This window comes from Cupressus sempervirens, chromosome 3 (assembly GCF_028749045.1).
Source record: "Cupressus sempervirens isolate cs-2001-9-10 chromosome 3, ASM2874904v1, whole genome shotgun sequence".
NCBI lineage: Eukaryota > Viridiplantae > Streptophyta > Pinopsida > Cupressales > Cupressaceae > Cupressus > Cupressus sempervirens.
In genome coordinates, this window is record NC_143120.1 from 125,496,306 (window position 1) to 125,514,948 (window position 18,643).

The window sequence follows — 18,643 nt, forward strand, 5'->3', positions numbered from 1 at the left end:
TCTGCTCTTTTCCGATAGATGGTTGTTTGCAAGACTTAGTACTCGGTATATTTTTGTAAAAAAATCTGGCTGCTATTAGGTTAAAAGAATACCCAAACTAATTTTGGGTTTTACTTTTCAAGGCTGCTGCCCCTTTCAAAAACAAATGAAGGTTGTTAGTTTGATTGCAACCAATCCAACTGTCAGTAAATTTGTTGTTATTTCTACGTCAATCATATGTGTGTGTAAATTTGTTGCTACTTCTGAGTCAATCATATGCACGTGTGTGTGGGTGAGCACATGCATGTGAATGCATACCTGTGTGTGTGTGTGTGTGTGCATGTGTTTGTGTGTGTATCTACACCATTACAGCCAGTTTTTTCCTGACACAACAAAGAAACTTAAATTTCAGAGCCTACAGCTACATTTATTTGTAAGATTAAGATCATTTATTGAGTTGTCAGGGGTTTTAATATACTGCTCAAGTTATTGTAACATTTGTTTAAAGTAATAAAAAAACAACAGTTCCATCATACCTGCTATTCTTATTCTTAGCATTTCAGTTTAAGAAATATTAGGTTCCTTGCATTGTAAGATCACAAGAGAAATTTTAAACAGGCTCCGGTTTGCTCTGCATCTACAGTTCTCAGATTAGGGTAATACATAACAAAATAATTTTTTGTTTTTATTTGGAGTTAGGTTGTCAGAAATTCAAAATCTATTTCATCAAATTGGGTATTAAACTTTAATAAAGGTTTAATGATATGAATTGGAATATTGTGAATAAAGTATCCAAAAATTATGTTTCATTCTGCCCAAGCATTCAGTTGTGAAATGACAACCATTATTGATAATTTTTTTAATTCTATAGGTAGGTTTAAGGCATGAACTACAGTAATATTTGTGTTCTGTGAAAATAATAACTGTACGAAGCACTTTGTTGATATTATTGTTGTTACCGATAAATTTTGAATTTCAATCGACTTTGACTAGAAACATAAAGCTTTCAATCGCCACATTTCAATAATCTTACTGCTTTTGAAGCACAACTGCTGTAAAAAATCAACATTAGATGAAAGCATATTGTACAAATTAATATAATCAAATGAATTGAACGAGGTTCATCATAAATTAGTAGAAACCAGTGTACAAATGCCTGATTATTGCAATCCAAATCCAATAGAATTGGAAATAGCTAACTTCAATCTGTTTTCCAATTTGGGCTTAGAACTGTATTCAGGTATCAGCAAAATATTGAAGCAAGTGTGTGCGGTTGGCAGCCTATAAAGGTTTTTAAAGCAAATTAGAATATCAGCTATTAATATGCCTGGACTGTAACAATGGAATGCTCAACAGGTTTTAAATTTTGAAAAGAATGCTGATACCTGTCTGTATCATCACCACTTCGGGCAATGATAAATCTGAGGCTCCCCAGTCCACCAATTGGAGCCCTGTCATTGCCAGTTGTGAAGAAAAGTAGTGACTTTTTCTCCTCAAAACTCATTTCATTCACCTGCATAAAATAAATCATATAGACACATGCCACATCAATAAGTAGCTTCGGAAATATTGTCCAGGCTGTGTTACCAACTAAACTTGATAACTTGCATATGGTAATGACAATGTAAATTCGAAATACAGGAAACATATCAGCAATCATTTTCATGCTACCACTACAAGTACCTAAATGTTGTCTCCTGTTAGTTGGTGGATTGTGGTTAAACAGCATTCATAGATCTATGGAAAGGACAGGAAACTATAAAACCTAGGAAGGATATTAAAGGTGCTAAAAGGCTCAGTAGTAAGAATGAGTCAAAAGCTGGCAGAAGGATCGTTAGGATCGTTAGTGTTTGTTGAGAGGATTCTGCGACTCCAGAAGATGTAGATTGTGAAAATATTGCTCCAAAGTATAGATTAAAGCCTCCAAGCTTGGCGGTCAGGTTGCTGCAAAGCAACAGTGACTATAGCGGGAAGAAGGGAGGCCACCTCTTCCTGAAAAAAGAGTTCTTTCATCCAGCTCTAGCAGCATGAATGCTGCTGCTCTTCCCGTTCAGCACAAAGATATTAACCCTAGCAGTGTGGGAGATCTCGTTTGTCAAAAATCCTCCAATCCCTATCTTCAATATGTGAAATTCTGCAGTTCACGTACGATAGGACAAGCTTTCCCTGCACTGGTTTGTCCTGTCCTCTGAGATGTGGGGACATGGATCACAAAGGAGAGGTTTTTGGAGAAGTTACTGGCGAAAAAGACAGAAAGATGTGAGAAGATGGAACATCGGGTATGTCAGGCTTCAGTAGGGAATGTAGACCTCACTATGGATATTTTAATACATTCTGTTTGCACTTTGTGGGAGCCATTATCATTGAATATGTCAGGCTTCAGTAGGGAATGTAGACCTCACTATGGATAGTTTAATACATTCTATTTGCACTTTATGGGAGCCATTATTATTGAACTGACAGATAAGGCTGCTGATCTGCATAACCCAGAGGATAACATTGAGTAATTATCCAAGAAGCTGGGACCCTATAACTGGTGTTGGTTTCTAGGCAGAAGAATGAAACTTTTGTATATGGTTCAATGGGTGGGAATAACATGGCTATCCTCTTCCCTGATATTTACTTAGCAGATTTTCCAAAGCAAGATTGAATCTGTTGAAGCAGAGTATTATGTGTGGAATAAAAGGCCCTTGGTTTAGAGACAGATCTAAGCTGTTCTTAGTCCCTGGAAACCATTTTTTGACCCAGTAATGGGATCAATAGCCAGGTTTCATGTTTGACATCACTTTTACAATCATCCACTGGTAATGCAAAATAAGAAAATCTCAAAACTGTTGCTAAGCAACAGGTGAGTTTGTAAGGGTCAATCCTGATCTGGATGGCAATAAGCAGAGGTATAGGATTTGCCTGTAAGTGGATTTTTCGAACCTATTATTAATTATATTTGACTTTTGTATGGTGGCAGCTTCAAGCCAGTATTTTATTTTGAAGGCCTTCCAATCAGATGTTTCAACTGCGTTAAGTTGAGTCACAGGTTTCTGAGTGCTCAACCATGCCCATTTCCAAGTCTTTCCAGATGATTCATACATGGAGATCAGTGTTGAAAGAAGGAACCACTCATAAAGATTTTAATATTTTCTTTGGAGGAACCATGGTTGCTTCAAGCATGAACTAAAGAAACCATGGTTGCTTCAAGCATGAACTTTCAGAAGACACAGACACCTCTCCTCAGACTGTAGCTAAGGGCACCTCAGGTGCTGAGGCTGTCTTGGATATGGGAATTCTTTCACCCCATCGCAGGAAGGTGGTGTGGGGTGGTTATGAATCAAAGTGTTGGCATCAATTAATAATGCATCACAATGGACAGAGTCTCTCCTTTCTCACAAGGGCAGAAGACTAGCCCATATTTGAGCAGCATTATATTTATAGACTGCAGTTGTAGGAGTTTGCTTTCCTGTTTCTCCCTTTTCTCATTCATTTTCTTATTGAATCTTTAGATCTCTTGTTTGGTAACTTTCCTCTTTTCACGTTTAGATTTTGTCTATATACTAACATCGCTGTAAGTATTGTTGGATATCTTTGTTCATACATCTTGGCTCTGCAATATTATTCTTACAGTTTATAAGTTTCCAGGTAAGGGTCCTCATAGAACCCTAAATCTAGCTATAAAAAAATTAGTTCTTATGAGAATATGAAAATTAGGTACCAGCTCCCAAAACCATCTAATCACTTGACTTTCTTTTGAATATCCACCATCATATATAGCCACACGCTCCAGAGCCTGCAGAAGGAACACATGAATAAATTGATGATTAGATTGTGCCATGCGTGCATGAGTTAGTGGGCATAAAATCAATCACACTAGAACTAGACATAGGTCAACAAGTGAGGTAACTCACATGAAAATCGAAATGAGGCAAGCCACATATGAGCAACTCTAGTTCCTCATACCGAAAAAGTTTCAATGCTTGGCCTCCACAAACCTGCCATTGTTCATACTAAAAGTTGTAAAAAGATGAAGCTCACATCAGGAAACATCAATGAAAAATTTGGAAGCATTGATGATAAATTGGAAAGAAAAATATAAGCCCAAGAGCTTTATAAAGACCTGCTGGAATGCATTCGAGAATGCATTGAATTGTGATTGAATAGAATCACACAAGAGGTACCTTACATATAAGTCAACATACCTGCACCATTGCCGAACAAGTGAATCAAAACAACCCTTCATTGATGTCTATATCATATCACAGCCAAATCAAATTTCATAAATCTTATTAATGAGGGCAGCAAAAATGCTTTAAAGTTTTGAACCATTCTCTATTTTATGCTTTTGAAAAAACGTTTTGAAATTAGGGAGCAATGCAACTTAAAATTTGTCTAGTTCAGATTTATATATGTTAGAAAGGTTAATCTTTCCTTGGATATATTAATTGGGATATTCCAAGGGTCCCTAAATATAGTTTGTCCTCTTGTACACATGTGGAGGACATGTCATTGTTTGTCCTTTATTCCACATGTAAGGACAACTCTTGTTTATTTCTTTATTTAGTTTATCCTCCTTAAGAGGATTGTGACACTTTGCACACACCTATTATGAATGTGGCATTCATAGAAATGGGAGTTACAAATGCAACTCCTTTCTCATCTCTATATAAGAGATGCTCCTCCTTCTTTCTTCTTCACTCTTAGCACTTGATGTTATTGTATTGAGCTACTTTTGCTCCAACACTCTCTCTCTCTCTTCTCTAGGCATTTGCCTTCATTCATAATACTCACAAGGGGTTTTCTTTGCTTTCCCCTTATAAATCCTTGTCTCCATTGTTGAACCATCTTGGTGTATGCTTTTGGAATTTGTTTATCTTATGGTAACATTGTTTCACACTTAACTTATTTGGATTGTTTCTCGTTCCTTGCTCAATATTATCATTTCTTACAATATACAACAAAGTTGCCTATACTCCCAATGCACATCATGTGCAATGCACAGTGAAGTTAATAAGTATCAAATCGATGCAGCTTTGGCATTTCCAAGCAGATGGAATTTCCTTCTCTGTACACATTTTGGCTAAAGTAAATGTGTACATGAGAGACAAGAAGGCTATAGCTAGGAGAGAATTATTGTTTTGTTCTCGAGTGATGGTTTTGTGTACTCTAAAGTGATTGTTTTGCAATATTAACTGCATAGTTTTGTATATTGTCCATTATCAGGAAGGATCTCTCCTAATGAGAAAAATGGTGTGTTGGGACTGGTGAGCATTAGCAATGACTTATGGGTACTATAATCTGAAATTTTTGCAATATTGCCTGCATAGTTTTGTATATTGTCCATCATATCAGGCAGGATCCATCCTAATGAGAAAAACAGTGTGTTGGGACTGGTGAGCATTGGCAATGACTTATGGACTTAAGGCTTAACAAGTCTGTATCCAAAACTAGCAGATTCAGCCAAGACTCGGGATCCTCCAAATCAGACTCAGCTGAGTCTTCAAAGAGATAACAGAAAGTCAACTCTGTGTGTGCATTTAGCCCTTCTCTTTCACAGTATCTTAGTCAGTAAAACAACTTGCCAAGCCCAAGTCAAAACACTACAGGAGAAAAATCAAGATCAATGCTCCTACACATTTATTTATGCTCCATATTTTTAAACCATGCACATTTACCTGAAGTCTCTCTTATGCTTTAATGTAATTCTGCTTTTATAAGAATGCCCGTGTCTGCATCTTTCTTGATAATTGTACTTGCTTACAGATAGCCTACTGATTTAAAATTCGAAGCATAACACCCCTTTCTTAGGAGGTAACATTTGGTTGGTTGGACAGAACTTCAGAATATAAAGGATAAAGCTAAGTCTCAAGAACTTAATTGGTACTGTACCAATAATTCAAGCTCTAATTGATAGTGTAGCCAAGAAAGAAGACTTCCATACCGACATTCCTGTACCCAATCCCATGCCATAACCAGCAACTTAGCTGAAAACTGTAGTCATGACATGGCATCAGAAATCTTACCATGGTCTTGGTGAAGATGGAAGATATAAAGTCCATGTAATTTGAAGTGGCAGAGACAAGTTAAAACTTCTTCACATGAAGCAGAAGCATCTTCAGAAATAGCATAAAAAAAGGATATAAAACAAATATTTCAATGCTCAATATTCAGAGCAGTAGTCAAATTCAAGAATAATTATTAATTGAATTCTATGTTGCTGGTTTTGGTTTGAATCTTGGTTTGGTTTGGTAGATTGGATTTGTAAATCTGCCAAAAAGTTGAGAGTTTGAGTTCATCCATAGAAAGAAATTTAAACAAAAATAGATACACACACACACACACACACACACACACACACACACATTTGCAGCAGAAACCTATGTTGTAGTATTCTCCCGAAACTCCCCCTCCCCATACCTTTATGTATTCAATCTAGGGCTGAGACAGGTTTGGGTTTGCCTAGGGGACCCAAACCTATTACGAATTAATTGTAATATATTTGCTTGTTAAGAGTGATCAAGAGATCAATTTATGCAAGAGATTGGAATAATGATGTTTCCTTAAGAAACAATCGTAAAGAATAGAAACATTCTATTCTAGAAATAGAAAACTAAATATTGGAAACATTCTAATATTACAAAAGATTAAAATAGATAACAAAATTAGATGCTAAACAGAGATAATAGAAACTATCTATTATCATAAAAACCTCCCTTAATGGTTAATCTATCCAGAGCACGAAGCTGTCAATAAGCGTAACAGGCAGATTCTGACTACTCAAAGGGCTCTGCACTGTTCGCTGTGGGCTATGAACCAGGTTGCTTAGATAGGGCAGCTAAACGCTTATGACATTCAACCTTCATGTGCCCAAACTTGTGGCAATAGTTGAATTGAATGTTTTCTTCCCGGAGCCTTTTGAAGCTGGAGTAGAGGACCTCTGCTGAGAAGATTGTTGTGAACCAGAACCACCTTATTGCTGTCACAAAATTCGAAGATGGTTAGCATCCGATGTTCCCACATCCCATAATGGCGACTGTTGAACTTCTGATTTCCATCGAGCAAAATATTAGTCAAATATGCCATAGCATGTTTTTCAGTGAAAAAGCATGAAAATATGTGAAAGAACATTCTTCGAGGCAAAAAAATGGAAGACCTATAAAATTTGAAGGATGACAAAGAAGAGAGCTCGAAAAACCAAAAAAGAATATGTTGCCGGTTTCTAGATCTGTTGACTCGAAAATCGAGGCCCCCAAAAAAAAAAAACCACCCAGTTGAGATCTCAAAAAACCCACCAAGAATCCGTAAATTCTCTTTTGATCCAATACAAAAAATTAGAGTTTTGAACAAACATGGCCCTGCTGCAAAAGAACCACAAAAAATGGCGGAAATGTGCAGAAAAAAGTTAAAAACAGACGGATTTCGATAGAAATGGGTTGCAAAACCGAACCAGAAGTCAAAAGATTTAGATCTCTCATAATAGAAATGCTAGTTGGATTATAAAGAGAGTTGGAAGGAAATATGCATGTAAATAATTTCAAAAATAGAAGGCAAATAATTTTAACCAAGAAATTATAATTATTTTTGAAAAAATTTAGAGTATTGGCTTTGATACCATATTATGATAGTAATTGGAAAATATTTGCTTGATATTAATAGTGATCAAGAGACCAATTTATACAAGAGGCTGAACGATGTTTCCTTAAGAAACAATCATAAAGAAGAGAAACATTCTATTTTAGAAACAAAAAACTAAATATTAGAAACATTCTAATATTTACAGATGACTAAAATTAGATGACCATTAAATACTAAACATAGATAATAGAAACTATCTATTATTGTAATAAAACCCGCCTAGAAGGACCTATGGCCTATGCATCAAAAAATATAGATAAATAAAACAATTTAAAAAAAAATAAAAAAAATAGGACTTCCAAACCTAATTTCACCCTAAATGAGGGTATTTGACTTATTTCATTTCCTTTCACAAACACAACAGTTTTTGAATCCAAGATGCCTCCTTGGTTTTTGAATGTTGCATTTTTCTTTGAAGGTGAGGGTTGCAGGCAACAAAAACCTGCACCAAGAGGGGAGAAAGATTCACACGTCAAAAAACTGCCTATCAAAGGCGAATAACTCATTTTTTTTTCAAGGTTTTGAGAATTTTTAAGATTTCTTAGATTATTTTCAAGTTTTATAATTAATTTTAATTTTTTAAAGTTCTGAATATTTTCTTACCTTTCATGCATTATTAGGGGTCCTCATACTGACCTTTTTTGTGAAGTCATAGGGTTGTAAATTTGTAATACGTTTTTGTTTTGTTCTGATCATATAAAATGACTGATAGTTCTAATAAATTTCAATGAAAAGAACTCATTTAAAATTGATGCAGCATCACCTCTTTGGTGACATATGACAATGATTGAAATACTTCCAGGGGTGATGGTTATCATTGGATTTGTAGCCAATGAGGAAACGGTATAAGAACTTGTATAGTCGAGAGAAAGCTAAGGAATGCTATTTATGGCTTGGGAATAATAAATTATCAAGATTAAACAAAATAGGGTTGTCAAAGTAGAAAATAATGGAATATATTAAATAACAAGAGAATGCCCACACAGTAAGTAACAGATCAAAGGAGAGCGCACATTCTCTTGCTAACAAAGAATTGTAGAAACAATTGAGTGGCTTATTGTAGCTAGCTGGCCCACATCCTTTCATGCCATTGCTCAATATTACAAATAAAACAATATCCTCTTTATGTTGAATACAAGTTTGGAAAAGGCATAAGATAATAAAACAAAGGTTGAATATATTGGAAAAGGCCTTCAATAATGACATGAAGGTTGAAAATGAGAGCATTGCTTATTGCATTTATGGCATTGGGACTCCCTTCAACCTTGTGGGGTCACTATATTGGAAAGATACAATGGCAACTATTGCCAATACACCTGCTAATGATATTAATCTTGGGAATGAAAAGGTGCACACCACCTTATAGGCCAAGGATAAATCTTTTACAAAGGCATCATTGAGAATAATCAAGTCTACATGGCCCAAAACAAGTGGGTTCATTGTTTCTAATGGATGGGAAGATCACAAAAAATAGACCATTAATCAATGTAATTGCAATGTCCCCAAAAGGGGTGATTTTTTTTAAGATAGTAGATTGTGAGGCAAGTGAGGGATGCAACTTTCATTGCCAATATCCTGATATAATCCGTTCAAATGGTGGGCCCAAAAATGTTGTCCAAGTTATAATGGACGACACTAAAAATTGTAGGGCATGGAATGTTCCGTTCTAGAGTTTCCTTATGAAGTCCCGTAGTATGCTTTAGGTAGTCTTGTCATGTGCTTCAGGTAGTCTGGTTGTGTGCTCCAAGTAGTATCCCTCAGTGCTTCGGGTAGCCAGTGCTTTAGGTAGTTCTCCCTTAGTGCTTCAAGTGACCAGTGCTTTAGCTTAGTGCTTCAGGTAGTTCTTCTTCAGTGCTTCAGGTGGCCAGTGCTTCCACTCAATGTTTCAGGTAGTTCTCCCTTAGTGCTTTAGGTGGCCAGTGCTTCAGGTTAGTGCTTTGGGTCAGTGCTTCGAGTTAGTGCTTCAGGTCAGTGCTTTAGGTAGTTCTCCTTCAGTGCTTTGGGTGGCCAATGCTTCAGGTTGTTCTCCCTTAGTGCTTCAGGTTAGTGCTTCGGGTTAGTGCTTTAGGTAGTTCTCCTTCAGTGCTTTGGGTGGCCAGTGCTTTAGGTAGTACGGTATTATCTTGATGGTCGTATGGTAGAATGTATGGCTGTACAGTGTAGGCCTGAAGGTGGTATGGTGTTCTCTTGAAGGTTGTACGGTAGTGTAAGTGACCGTACGGTGGATGCCTGAAGGCTGTACGGTTCTCCCTTGGAGGTTGTACAGTAGTGTGGTGGCCATAAGGTGGAATGTCACTATGGCCACATGGGATGGAGGTGCAATGGCCATATAGCGTGGGAAGAAAACGAGCTATACGGTATGATAGTAGTAGTACAATTATGGAGCTGTGCAAGTCGTACGGTTGCAGTACAGAAGATGCACTTCGTGATGTGGGGGATGGATGGTGTATGGATAGAGGAGTAATGCTGAGTTATGCAACCATAAATTTATAGATCCGAACTCATCAATAAACCAAACAAGAATGGAGATTGAACACGAATATCCTTCAATTAATATTTGCAATAAGATGGTGCTCTGATTTGTCAGATCTAAGCGAATTATTACATGCAAGGAAATAGGGTGAGGGTTGAATCCCACCAAAACTGAACAAGTCAAGTAGGGAAGATCTTTCACTTCCAAAATGACAAACAACAGAGAATCCCAACGGGAATTTGTAGTACAAAATAGATAATCAGAATGCATATCTACGGCTATCTACAAGCTGTTCTTAAATACCCGTCGGGGAAAAACTTTCCAAGGGTGTACAAAGATCGCTGACAACACTTACCAATGGAAACTAAAATAAAAATATGTCAAAGATATATTAAATCAATCGGAACCACAAATACAAATATTAACTTGGGCCCCATATTAATTAATCAAAGTAACTAGTTAAAGGTCCTTATATTATTTAAATTCTGGGACCAGTTAATTAATTAATTAAATTAAAACATTACATTAAAATTTGGGGACATGACAAATCTTTGTTGCCCAAAGATCGCTTGCCCTCAAGAAATCCGTCATTTGACGAAACACCAACAGCTCCAGGGTTCCAAATCAAACCTGCAGGCAAGACAAGTGAAATGGCATCAATCCTCTGTAGCACCACATTCCTATCAAACCTTCGCTGTGCCACTTTGATATAAATATTATCGTAACCTTCACCAGTATCCCGATGACACAAATTGATGAAATATTTCATGTCATTATGTTCAAAAATCTCTTTGGGTATGGTCATGCACACAGATGTTAATGTTGGCACAAACTTATCCACTGACACAACCACAATGATCACAATTATATTCCTGACGGATAAAACCTTGATGAAGAGAGCTTCAATGGTGAGAATATCAACGAAGGGGGCCTCAACTATGAGTACCTTGACGACAGGAGCTTCAATGAAGGGTGTCGCGATGATGGGAGCCTCAACCAAGAGTACTTCAGTAAAGGGAACCTTGGTAGAGAAAACCTCAACAGAGAGTACCTCGGCAACAAATAAAATTTTAGCTACAGCTAAAACCTCAATGTTACACAGAACCTTGGTTGAAGCCTTGATGATGGATAGAGCCTTGACAACGAGCAATATCTCAATGGCGACAAACGTAGCTATTGCGACCGATGTAGCCACAATGATGATGGAGATAGCCATGATGCCGTCGACGGACACAACTACGAAAATGGATACAGACATGACAGTGACAGATATGAACTTGACGTGGACATAGACTCGACATCGATGACGAATACGAACTTGACGACAGACATGAACTCGATGTCAGTGATGGACATGATGGTGATAGACACGAACTCGACGACGGACACAGACTTGGCTTTGGTGACAAAACGGCGGTGACGAACACGATGATAGTGACAGACACGAACCCGACAACGGACATGGGCTCGACGTTGGTGAAAGACGACAGTGTCAAACACGAACTTGGTGTCAATGATGGACACAACGGTGATGAACACAACGATGGCAGACACAATGGCGACAAACACGACGACAGACACAACGGTGATGAACACAACAGTGACAAACACAATGGTGATGAACACGACGGTGACGAACACGTACTTGATGATGAACACGGACTCGGCATTGGTGATAGACATTATCTCGGTGTTAGTGATGGACATGAACTCAACATCAGTGATGAACACGATGGTGATAGAGACAATGGTGACAAACATGACGGTGACAAAAATGAACTCGATGACGGACACACACTCGGTGTCAGTGATGGACATAACGGTGACAGACACAACGATGACGAACACGACGGTGACAAACACGACGGTAATGAACACGACGGTGATGAACACAATGGTGACAGACACAACGACAGTGACGGACACAAACTTGATGATAGACATGGACTCGACATCGATGACGGACATGACGGTAATGGACATGATGGTGACGGACACAAACTCAACATCGATGACGGACATGACAGTGATGGACACGACGGTGATGGACATGACGGTGATGGATACAAACTCAGCTTCGGTGATGAGCACAATGGTTACAAACACGATGACGGTGACAGACACAACCTCAGTGACAGGCAAGACCACGATGATGGACATTGCTTCGATGACTGACACACGGCCTCGACAACAAACACAACCTCCGTGAGAGACAGTCTCGGGCACAACTTGATCCATTCATGTCTTCACAAGATCCATGCAAGCAACTTCATTTTTTTGGTGTTCTTCTAATGTTGTAGTAAAAAGATTTAGCAAATCCTCCTGGAGTAGCCTTGTAATCATGCCTTCATTCTCCTCATGTAAAGAATCACCCATATTGTTGTCATCCATTTTCTCCCACTTGTGCAAATGAGATATTAGTTTTTTCTTCACAATGCTTGAAAACATTACTGACCAATCTATATGCTGCTATAGAGGGAATACATTCTAGATTACAAACAACCCATAACATAGATGCGATGGGTTGGGATATTTCATCCATCTCTTCAATGCACAAAAGCATAAGACTCCATAGCAACTGAAATCTTAGTATAATGATTTTCCTTGATGGTGACCAAGAAGTGACGAAACATATCATGGACCAAATTTTGCAATTCAAGGTCTAAGAGAAGGTCACTTACTTTGACATTTGCACTATTCTCCAATATTGTAGATCTCTTACCAAAAGGGTCACTATTGAAGTCATTGAGACTCTGAAACTTGTCAACTATCAATTGCAATATCTCTATCATGGTGTTATCATCATACAATGCTTTCGGAGCCGAAATTCTCAAGACCTCACTAAGACATGCTGCAACTGCTAATCTTTTATCCTTGTTATGGTGTCTCAAAAGCTTGGGTTGACTTAAGGCCTCCTTAATCGGTGAGAGGATTCTCTGTATAAATCTTGAAGGTAATTGGTTCACTTGACACAAACAAACTTCCAATATATCTAATGGAAGATCAACCCCATCACTGAGCTCTTTGCCAATTCTTTGTAGTGCCTTCAACCACTAGTCTCCATCGCTGTGCGGGGCCATAGTATGATCCAAGTACCAAAAACTCTCAACCATCCCAACAGGCTGGCAAGATCACCACCTCTGATACCATTGGAATGTTTCGTTCTAGAGTTTCCTTATGAAGTCCCATAGTATGCTTTAGGTAGTCTTTTCGTGTACTTAAGGTAGTTTGGTTGTGTGCTCCAAGTAGTATCTTTTTAGTGTTTCGAGTGGCCGGTGCTTCAGGTGGTTCTCCCTTAGTGCTTCAGGTCAATGCTTCGAGTCAATGCTTCGGGTGGCCAGTGCTTCAAGTCAGTGCTTTGGGTTAGTGCTTCATGTGGCCAATGCTTCATGTTAGTGCTTCAAGTTGTTCTCTCTTAGTGCTTCAGGTAGTTCTCCTTTAGTGCTTCAGGTCAGTATGGTATTATCTTGATTGTTGTATGGTAGAGTGTATGGCCGTATGGTGTAGGCTTGAAGGTGGTATGGTGTTCTCTTGAAGGTTGTACGGTAGTGTGACCGTACAGTGGATGCTTATAGGCTGTACAATTCTCCCTTAGAGACCGTACGGTAGTGTGGTGGCTGTACGGTGGAATGTCACTATGGCCTTACGGGATGGAGGTGCAATGGCCGTATAGTGTAGGGAGAAGACAAGACGTACGGTATGATAGCAGCAATATAGTTATGGAGTTGTCCAAGTCGTACAGTTGCAGTACAGAAGATACACTTCGTGATGTGGGGGATGGATGGTGTACAGATAGGGGAGGAATGCTGAGTTATGCAACCATAAATTTATAGCTCTGAATTCATCAATAAACCAAACAAGAATGGAGATTGAATACGAATATCCTTCAATTAATATTTGCAATAAGATGGTGCTCTGACTTGCTAGATCCGAGTAAAGTATTACATGCAACAGAATAGGGTGAGGGTTGAATCCCACTGAAATCGAACAAGCCAAGTAGGGAAGATCTTTCACTTCTGAAATGGCGAACAACAGAGAATCCCAACAAAAATTCGCAGTACAAAATAAATAATCAGAATGCATATCTATGACTACCTACAAGCCGTGCTCAAATACCCATCGGGGAAAACCTTTCCGAGGGTGTACAAAGATAGCCGACAACAACACTTACCAACGGAAACTAAAATAAAAGTAAGTCCAAGATATATTAAATCAATTAGAACCACAAATACAAATATTAACTTGGGCCCCATATTAATTAATTAAAGTAACTAATTATAGGTCCTTATATTATTTAAATTTTGGGACTAGTTAATTAATTAATTAAATTAAAAAATTGCATTAAAATTTGGGGACATGACAGAGTAGCTTGTAGCACTCGCAAGCCTTGACTCGCAGACTTGCTGACTCAACAAGTTTGAAAACAAAAAAGTATAGGCAACTAAAACATTTAGAAGCATTAAAATGCACTTTTTTATTATTATATTATGTGCCAAACTTTTGTCAAATTTGTATACGAGATCCGACCAAAATCAGCTTATTGTATTTGCCCCAAGTCTAATTCTTGTTGCCATGGTTTAAACATCATATAAGATCAAACATGAGAGTTAACAGTTCAGAAAACAAATGGATGTCTTCAAATGGACAAGAAATGCTCTGCAACATTGGGAAACAATCCAAAACAATTGGAAACAGCCACTGAAATCACTGTGTGACAATTCATTGTCAACAAAGTTTCTTGCATATGAAATATAATAGATGGTCAAATAGCCAAGTCATTATGAGAAACCATAAAATGACCTAAATGTTTCATTTTTATTAAATAGGGTAAACAGTTCTACATAGCAACTAAAATTGTTATTCAAAATCAACTCAAATTGGCAATCGCATTAGTGAAATGAAATTGCAACATAGAAAATGACACCTCATAGTCTGATCATAAAGATGAGAAATTTGTTAGACTTAGCATTCCATGGTGATGCGTCACTAGGATTATGAGCTATGTCTTGCGGCCCTGAAAATTTGGAGGTGACACCTCCCTACTCCAAAATTGAACACCCTAGTCTATATGTTACAACAAATAGAGAAAGGTAACATCTTAAGGAAATAAATACTAAAAGTAAAAGGGTTAAAGGGAGAGGATTGTAATTGTAAATTCAACGGGCTGCATTTAATTTTTTATATTTCTAGTGGATTTTAGTTTTCTTAAGTTATTTGAATAGCTGACCCTTTGGAATCCCTAAAATTTGGCAAAACTTTTGATGTCTCCAAAATCACATCTCCACATTCCCGCTTCCTTGGTATTTGAAGCATTTCTTAGATTCCCTCGAGTCCTTTAGTATTTTAACAAATTTACATTGAAAAGAACCTTACGAACTGATGTTGTCAGTCTAAGTCACAAGGTTTGAGTTTGAGTTTGGAAACAAAGAAATTTGGATCAAGTTCAACAAGGAGAACAAATTTGGAAAAAAAAATCGACATTAAATTTTCCATGTAGATTTAATTATAAAAAGTAATATAAAAGATCCATAAAATTCAAATATATTATATATTAAATTTTGATTTTTTTTGGATAGATAGCAGTCGTAGCTTAATTATTTATTATTTATTGAGAATAATTATTATTATGTGTTAAGATCAAGTAGATTCAAACACAAGAGCTGCCAGATAAGAAGCTCACTATTTACCATTTTGTTGTAGCTCTTGCCTATATTAAATTTGAATTATTGAAGATAAATATTAACAAAAAAAAGCATTGAATGTGAATCTATTAAATGTTGATTTTTTAGTTAGATTTTAATAAAAATAAAAGAAATATTAAATCTGTTTATAAAATCAGTTATACATAATCAAAATGTTATAGAGCATGACAAGAGCTAAAGAAAAAATTAAATGAAAAATAGTGAATCTCTAGACTAATACGGCAGCCCAAAGTAAATACGCAAAATTTGCAGAAGGAATCTGTACAGAACAACTTCATGGGAAATAAACTCTGCAGAAGAAATTCATGCCAAAGGATGCATTACTCGTGGCTTGTCCCTATGACATTGCCTCTGACTTTCATCACACACCACAAATGAAATTCCTTATAGATATTTGTGGGTGACAAGCTACGTGAATTGGCAGTGGAAGAAGTTTAAGCCCTAGCTTTAAAAGCCTTAAAAAAAAATCTGTTTTGAAAATGTCTTGTGTAACTATTGTCTGATAAAAAGCCTTGCACTTTCTCTGTATGAATTTAGACACATATTTTGTGAATTTCATACCTATTTTAAATGTTTGCCGAATTTTGAACTTCAAGCATGAAATTCGACAAACCCGTGACTTAGTTGTCAGTCATTGGCTAAATTAAATAATGACCACTTATTTCTAGTTTCAATACTATTATGCTGGATTGTCTTCTTTTTTTCATTTCTTTTAATATTTTTGCATGGTTACCATAATCTTATTAATATTTTATATATAATGGCTGGATTACACATCCTAAGTAATATGATGTTGATATGAAACAAGGACTAGGAAATAACATCAATGTCTTCAAATGCACAAGAAATTGTTAAGTTTGGAGGATCGTTTTCTGCAAATGTAATAACACTGCCGTTATTTCTGTGTGGTTCAAGTGCAGATCCAAAAGCATATATATAGGTGTAGAAGAGACATGTCTCATGAAGAGACAAGTCTCTATATTAATCAATATTGGTTATGGTAAGTTAATTTCCATTAGGCATTATTAATAAAAACCACACACACACACACACACACACACACACACACACGTCTAATTGATGATTAATCAAATGCAATAATGTTATGTTTAACCAATAACCATTGGGGATTAACTCTAGATCAATTCAATCCGACCGGAGCTACAACATTAACACTCCCTCTTAGCTAGGGAGGATTGTTATAGAGCACATCATGCTCTCAAGCTTATATAGAGAAATCATCTCAATATGATATTCTTGGAATGACATATTTAGGGATATCAACATATATCGATCAAATCAGATATAATCCGACTCAGAAATGCTTTGCAAAACTAGGAAATAATCCAAAACAAAGTGAAACGACCATTGAAATCACTATGTGTGGCACCTCATTGTAAACAAAATTTCTTGCAAAAGAAATATAATAGATGGTCAGACAGCCAAGAAATAATTTGTCATTATGATAAACCATAAAAGGACTTAAATGTTGCAGTTTTGTAAATAGCATAAAAACATGTTAGTTGTTGTGTACATAAAAACTAAAATTGTTGTTCAAAATGAACCCAAATAGGCAACCGTGTCAGTCAAATGAAATTGCAACATAAAAAACAACACCTCATAGTCTGATCATTAAGATGAGAAATCTGTTAGACAACATTCCATGGGAATGTGTCACTAGGGTTATGAGATATGTCTTGTGGACTTGAAAACTTGGAGGTGACAGCCCCCTTCCCCAAAATTAGACACCCTAGTCTATTTGATAGAACTAATAGATAAAGGTGACCTTTTAAGGAAATAAATGCTAAAAAGGTTAAAAGCAGAGGATTGTCATTGTAAATTCAATAAGTTGCATTTAATTTTTAATATTCTAGTGGATTTTTTAACTGAATAGCCAGTCCCTTCGAATCCCTAAAATTTGGCAAACCTTTTGATGTCTGCACAATCACATCCCCACATCCCCCCTTCCCTGATACTTGAGAAGCATTTCTTAGATTCCCTTGAGTCCTTTACTATTTTAACAAATTTACAGTGATAAGAACCTTTCAAACTGATTTTGTCAGTTGCTGGCCATATTAAATAACGATCACTTATTTCAATTCTGGATACTATTATCTTATCTTTATTCATTTCTTTTATAAGTTTTGCATGGCTACCATAATCTTATTAACGTTTTATATATGATGGTTGTATTACACATCCTAAGTACTATGGTGTTGATATGAAACGAGGACCAAGAAATAACACAGATGCCTTCAGATGGCCAAGAAATAACACAAATGTCTTCAAATGGCCAAGAAATGCTTTGCAACACTTAGAGACAATCCAAAAAAATGGGAAACATCCACCAAAATGATTGTATGGAAATTCATTGTAAACAAAATTTCTTGCACAAGAAATATAATAGATGGTCAAATAGCCAAGAAATAATTGGTCATTATGAGAAACCAAAAAACACTCAAATGTTGCATTTTTGTATATAGGGTAAAAGGTTCTACATCTTAGATATTGTGTACATAGCAACTAAAGTTGTCATTCAAATTGAACCCAAATTGGCAATTGTGTTAGTCACATGAAATTGCAACATAGAAACTGACACCTCGCAGTCTGATCATAAAGATAAGACATTTGGTAGACTTAGCATTCGATGGGGATGTGTCACTAGGGTTATGAAATATGACTTGTGAACTTTAAAACTTGGAGGTGACAACCCCCCTTCTCGAAAATTGAACACCCTAGTCTATTCAATACAACAAATGGAGAAAGGTGACCTTTTAAGGAAATAAATGCTAAAATCGTTAAAGGGAAAGGATTGTCATTGTAAATTCAACAGGTTCAATTTAATTTTTATATTCAAGTGGAATTT

General features: G+C 36.7%; 1 protein-coding gene across 5 annotated transcripts in view; it reads right to left on the reverse strand.

Annotated features, from left to right (window-relative positions):
- Positions 1 to 903: 903 nt before the first annotated feature.
- Positions 904 to 18,643, reverse strand: part of LOC149565101 (uncharacterized) — a 339,748-nt gene continuing 322,008 nt past the window's right edge. For all 5 annotated transcript variants that reach the window (XR_016361996.1, XM_089818649.1, XM_089818648.1 and 2 more), the window contains 5 exons: positions 4,088 to 4,169; positions 3,879 to 3,962; positions 3,686 to 3,760; positions 1,365 to 1,492; positions 904 to 1,260 (listed from right to left, as the gene is read on the reverse strand). Coding sequence is in view for 4 of the 5 variants with exons in the window: in XM_089818649.1 (XP_089674775.1) it covers positions 1,140 to 1,260; positions 1,365 to 1,492; positions 3,686 to 3,760; positions 3,879 to 3,962; positions 4,088 to 4,169 (490 nt within the window). In the remaining variant the exon portion in view is untranslated. The remainder of the gene's footprint in view (positions 1,261 to 1,364; positions 1,493 to 3,685; positions 3,761 to 3,878; positions 3,963 to 4,087; positions 4,170 to 18,643) is intronic.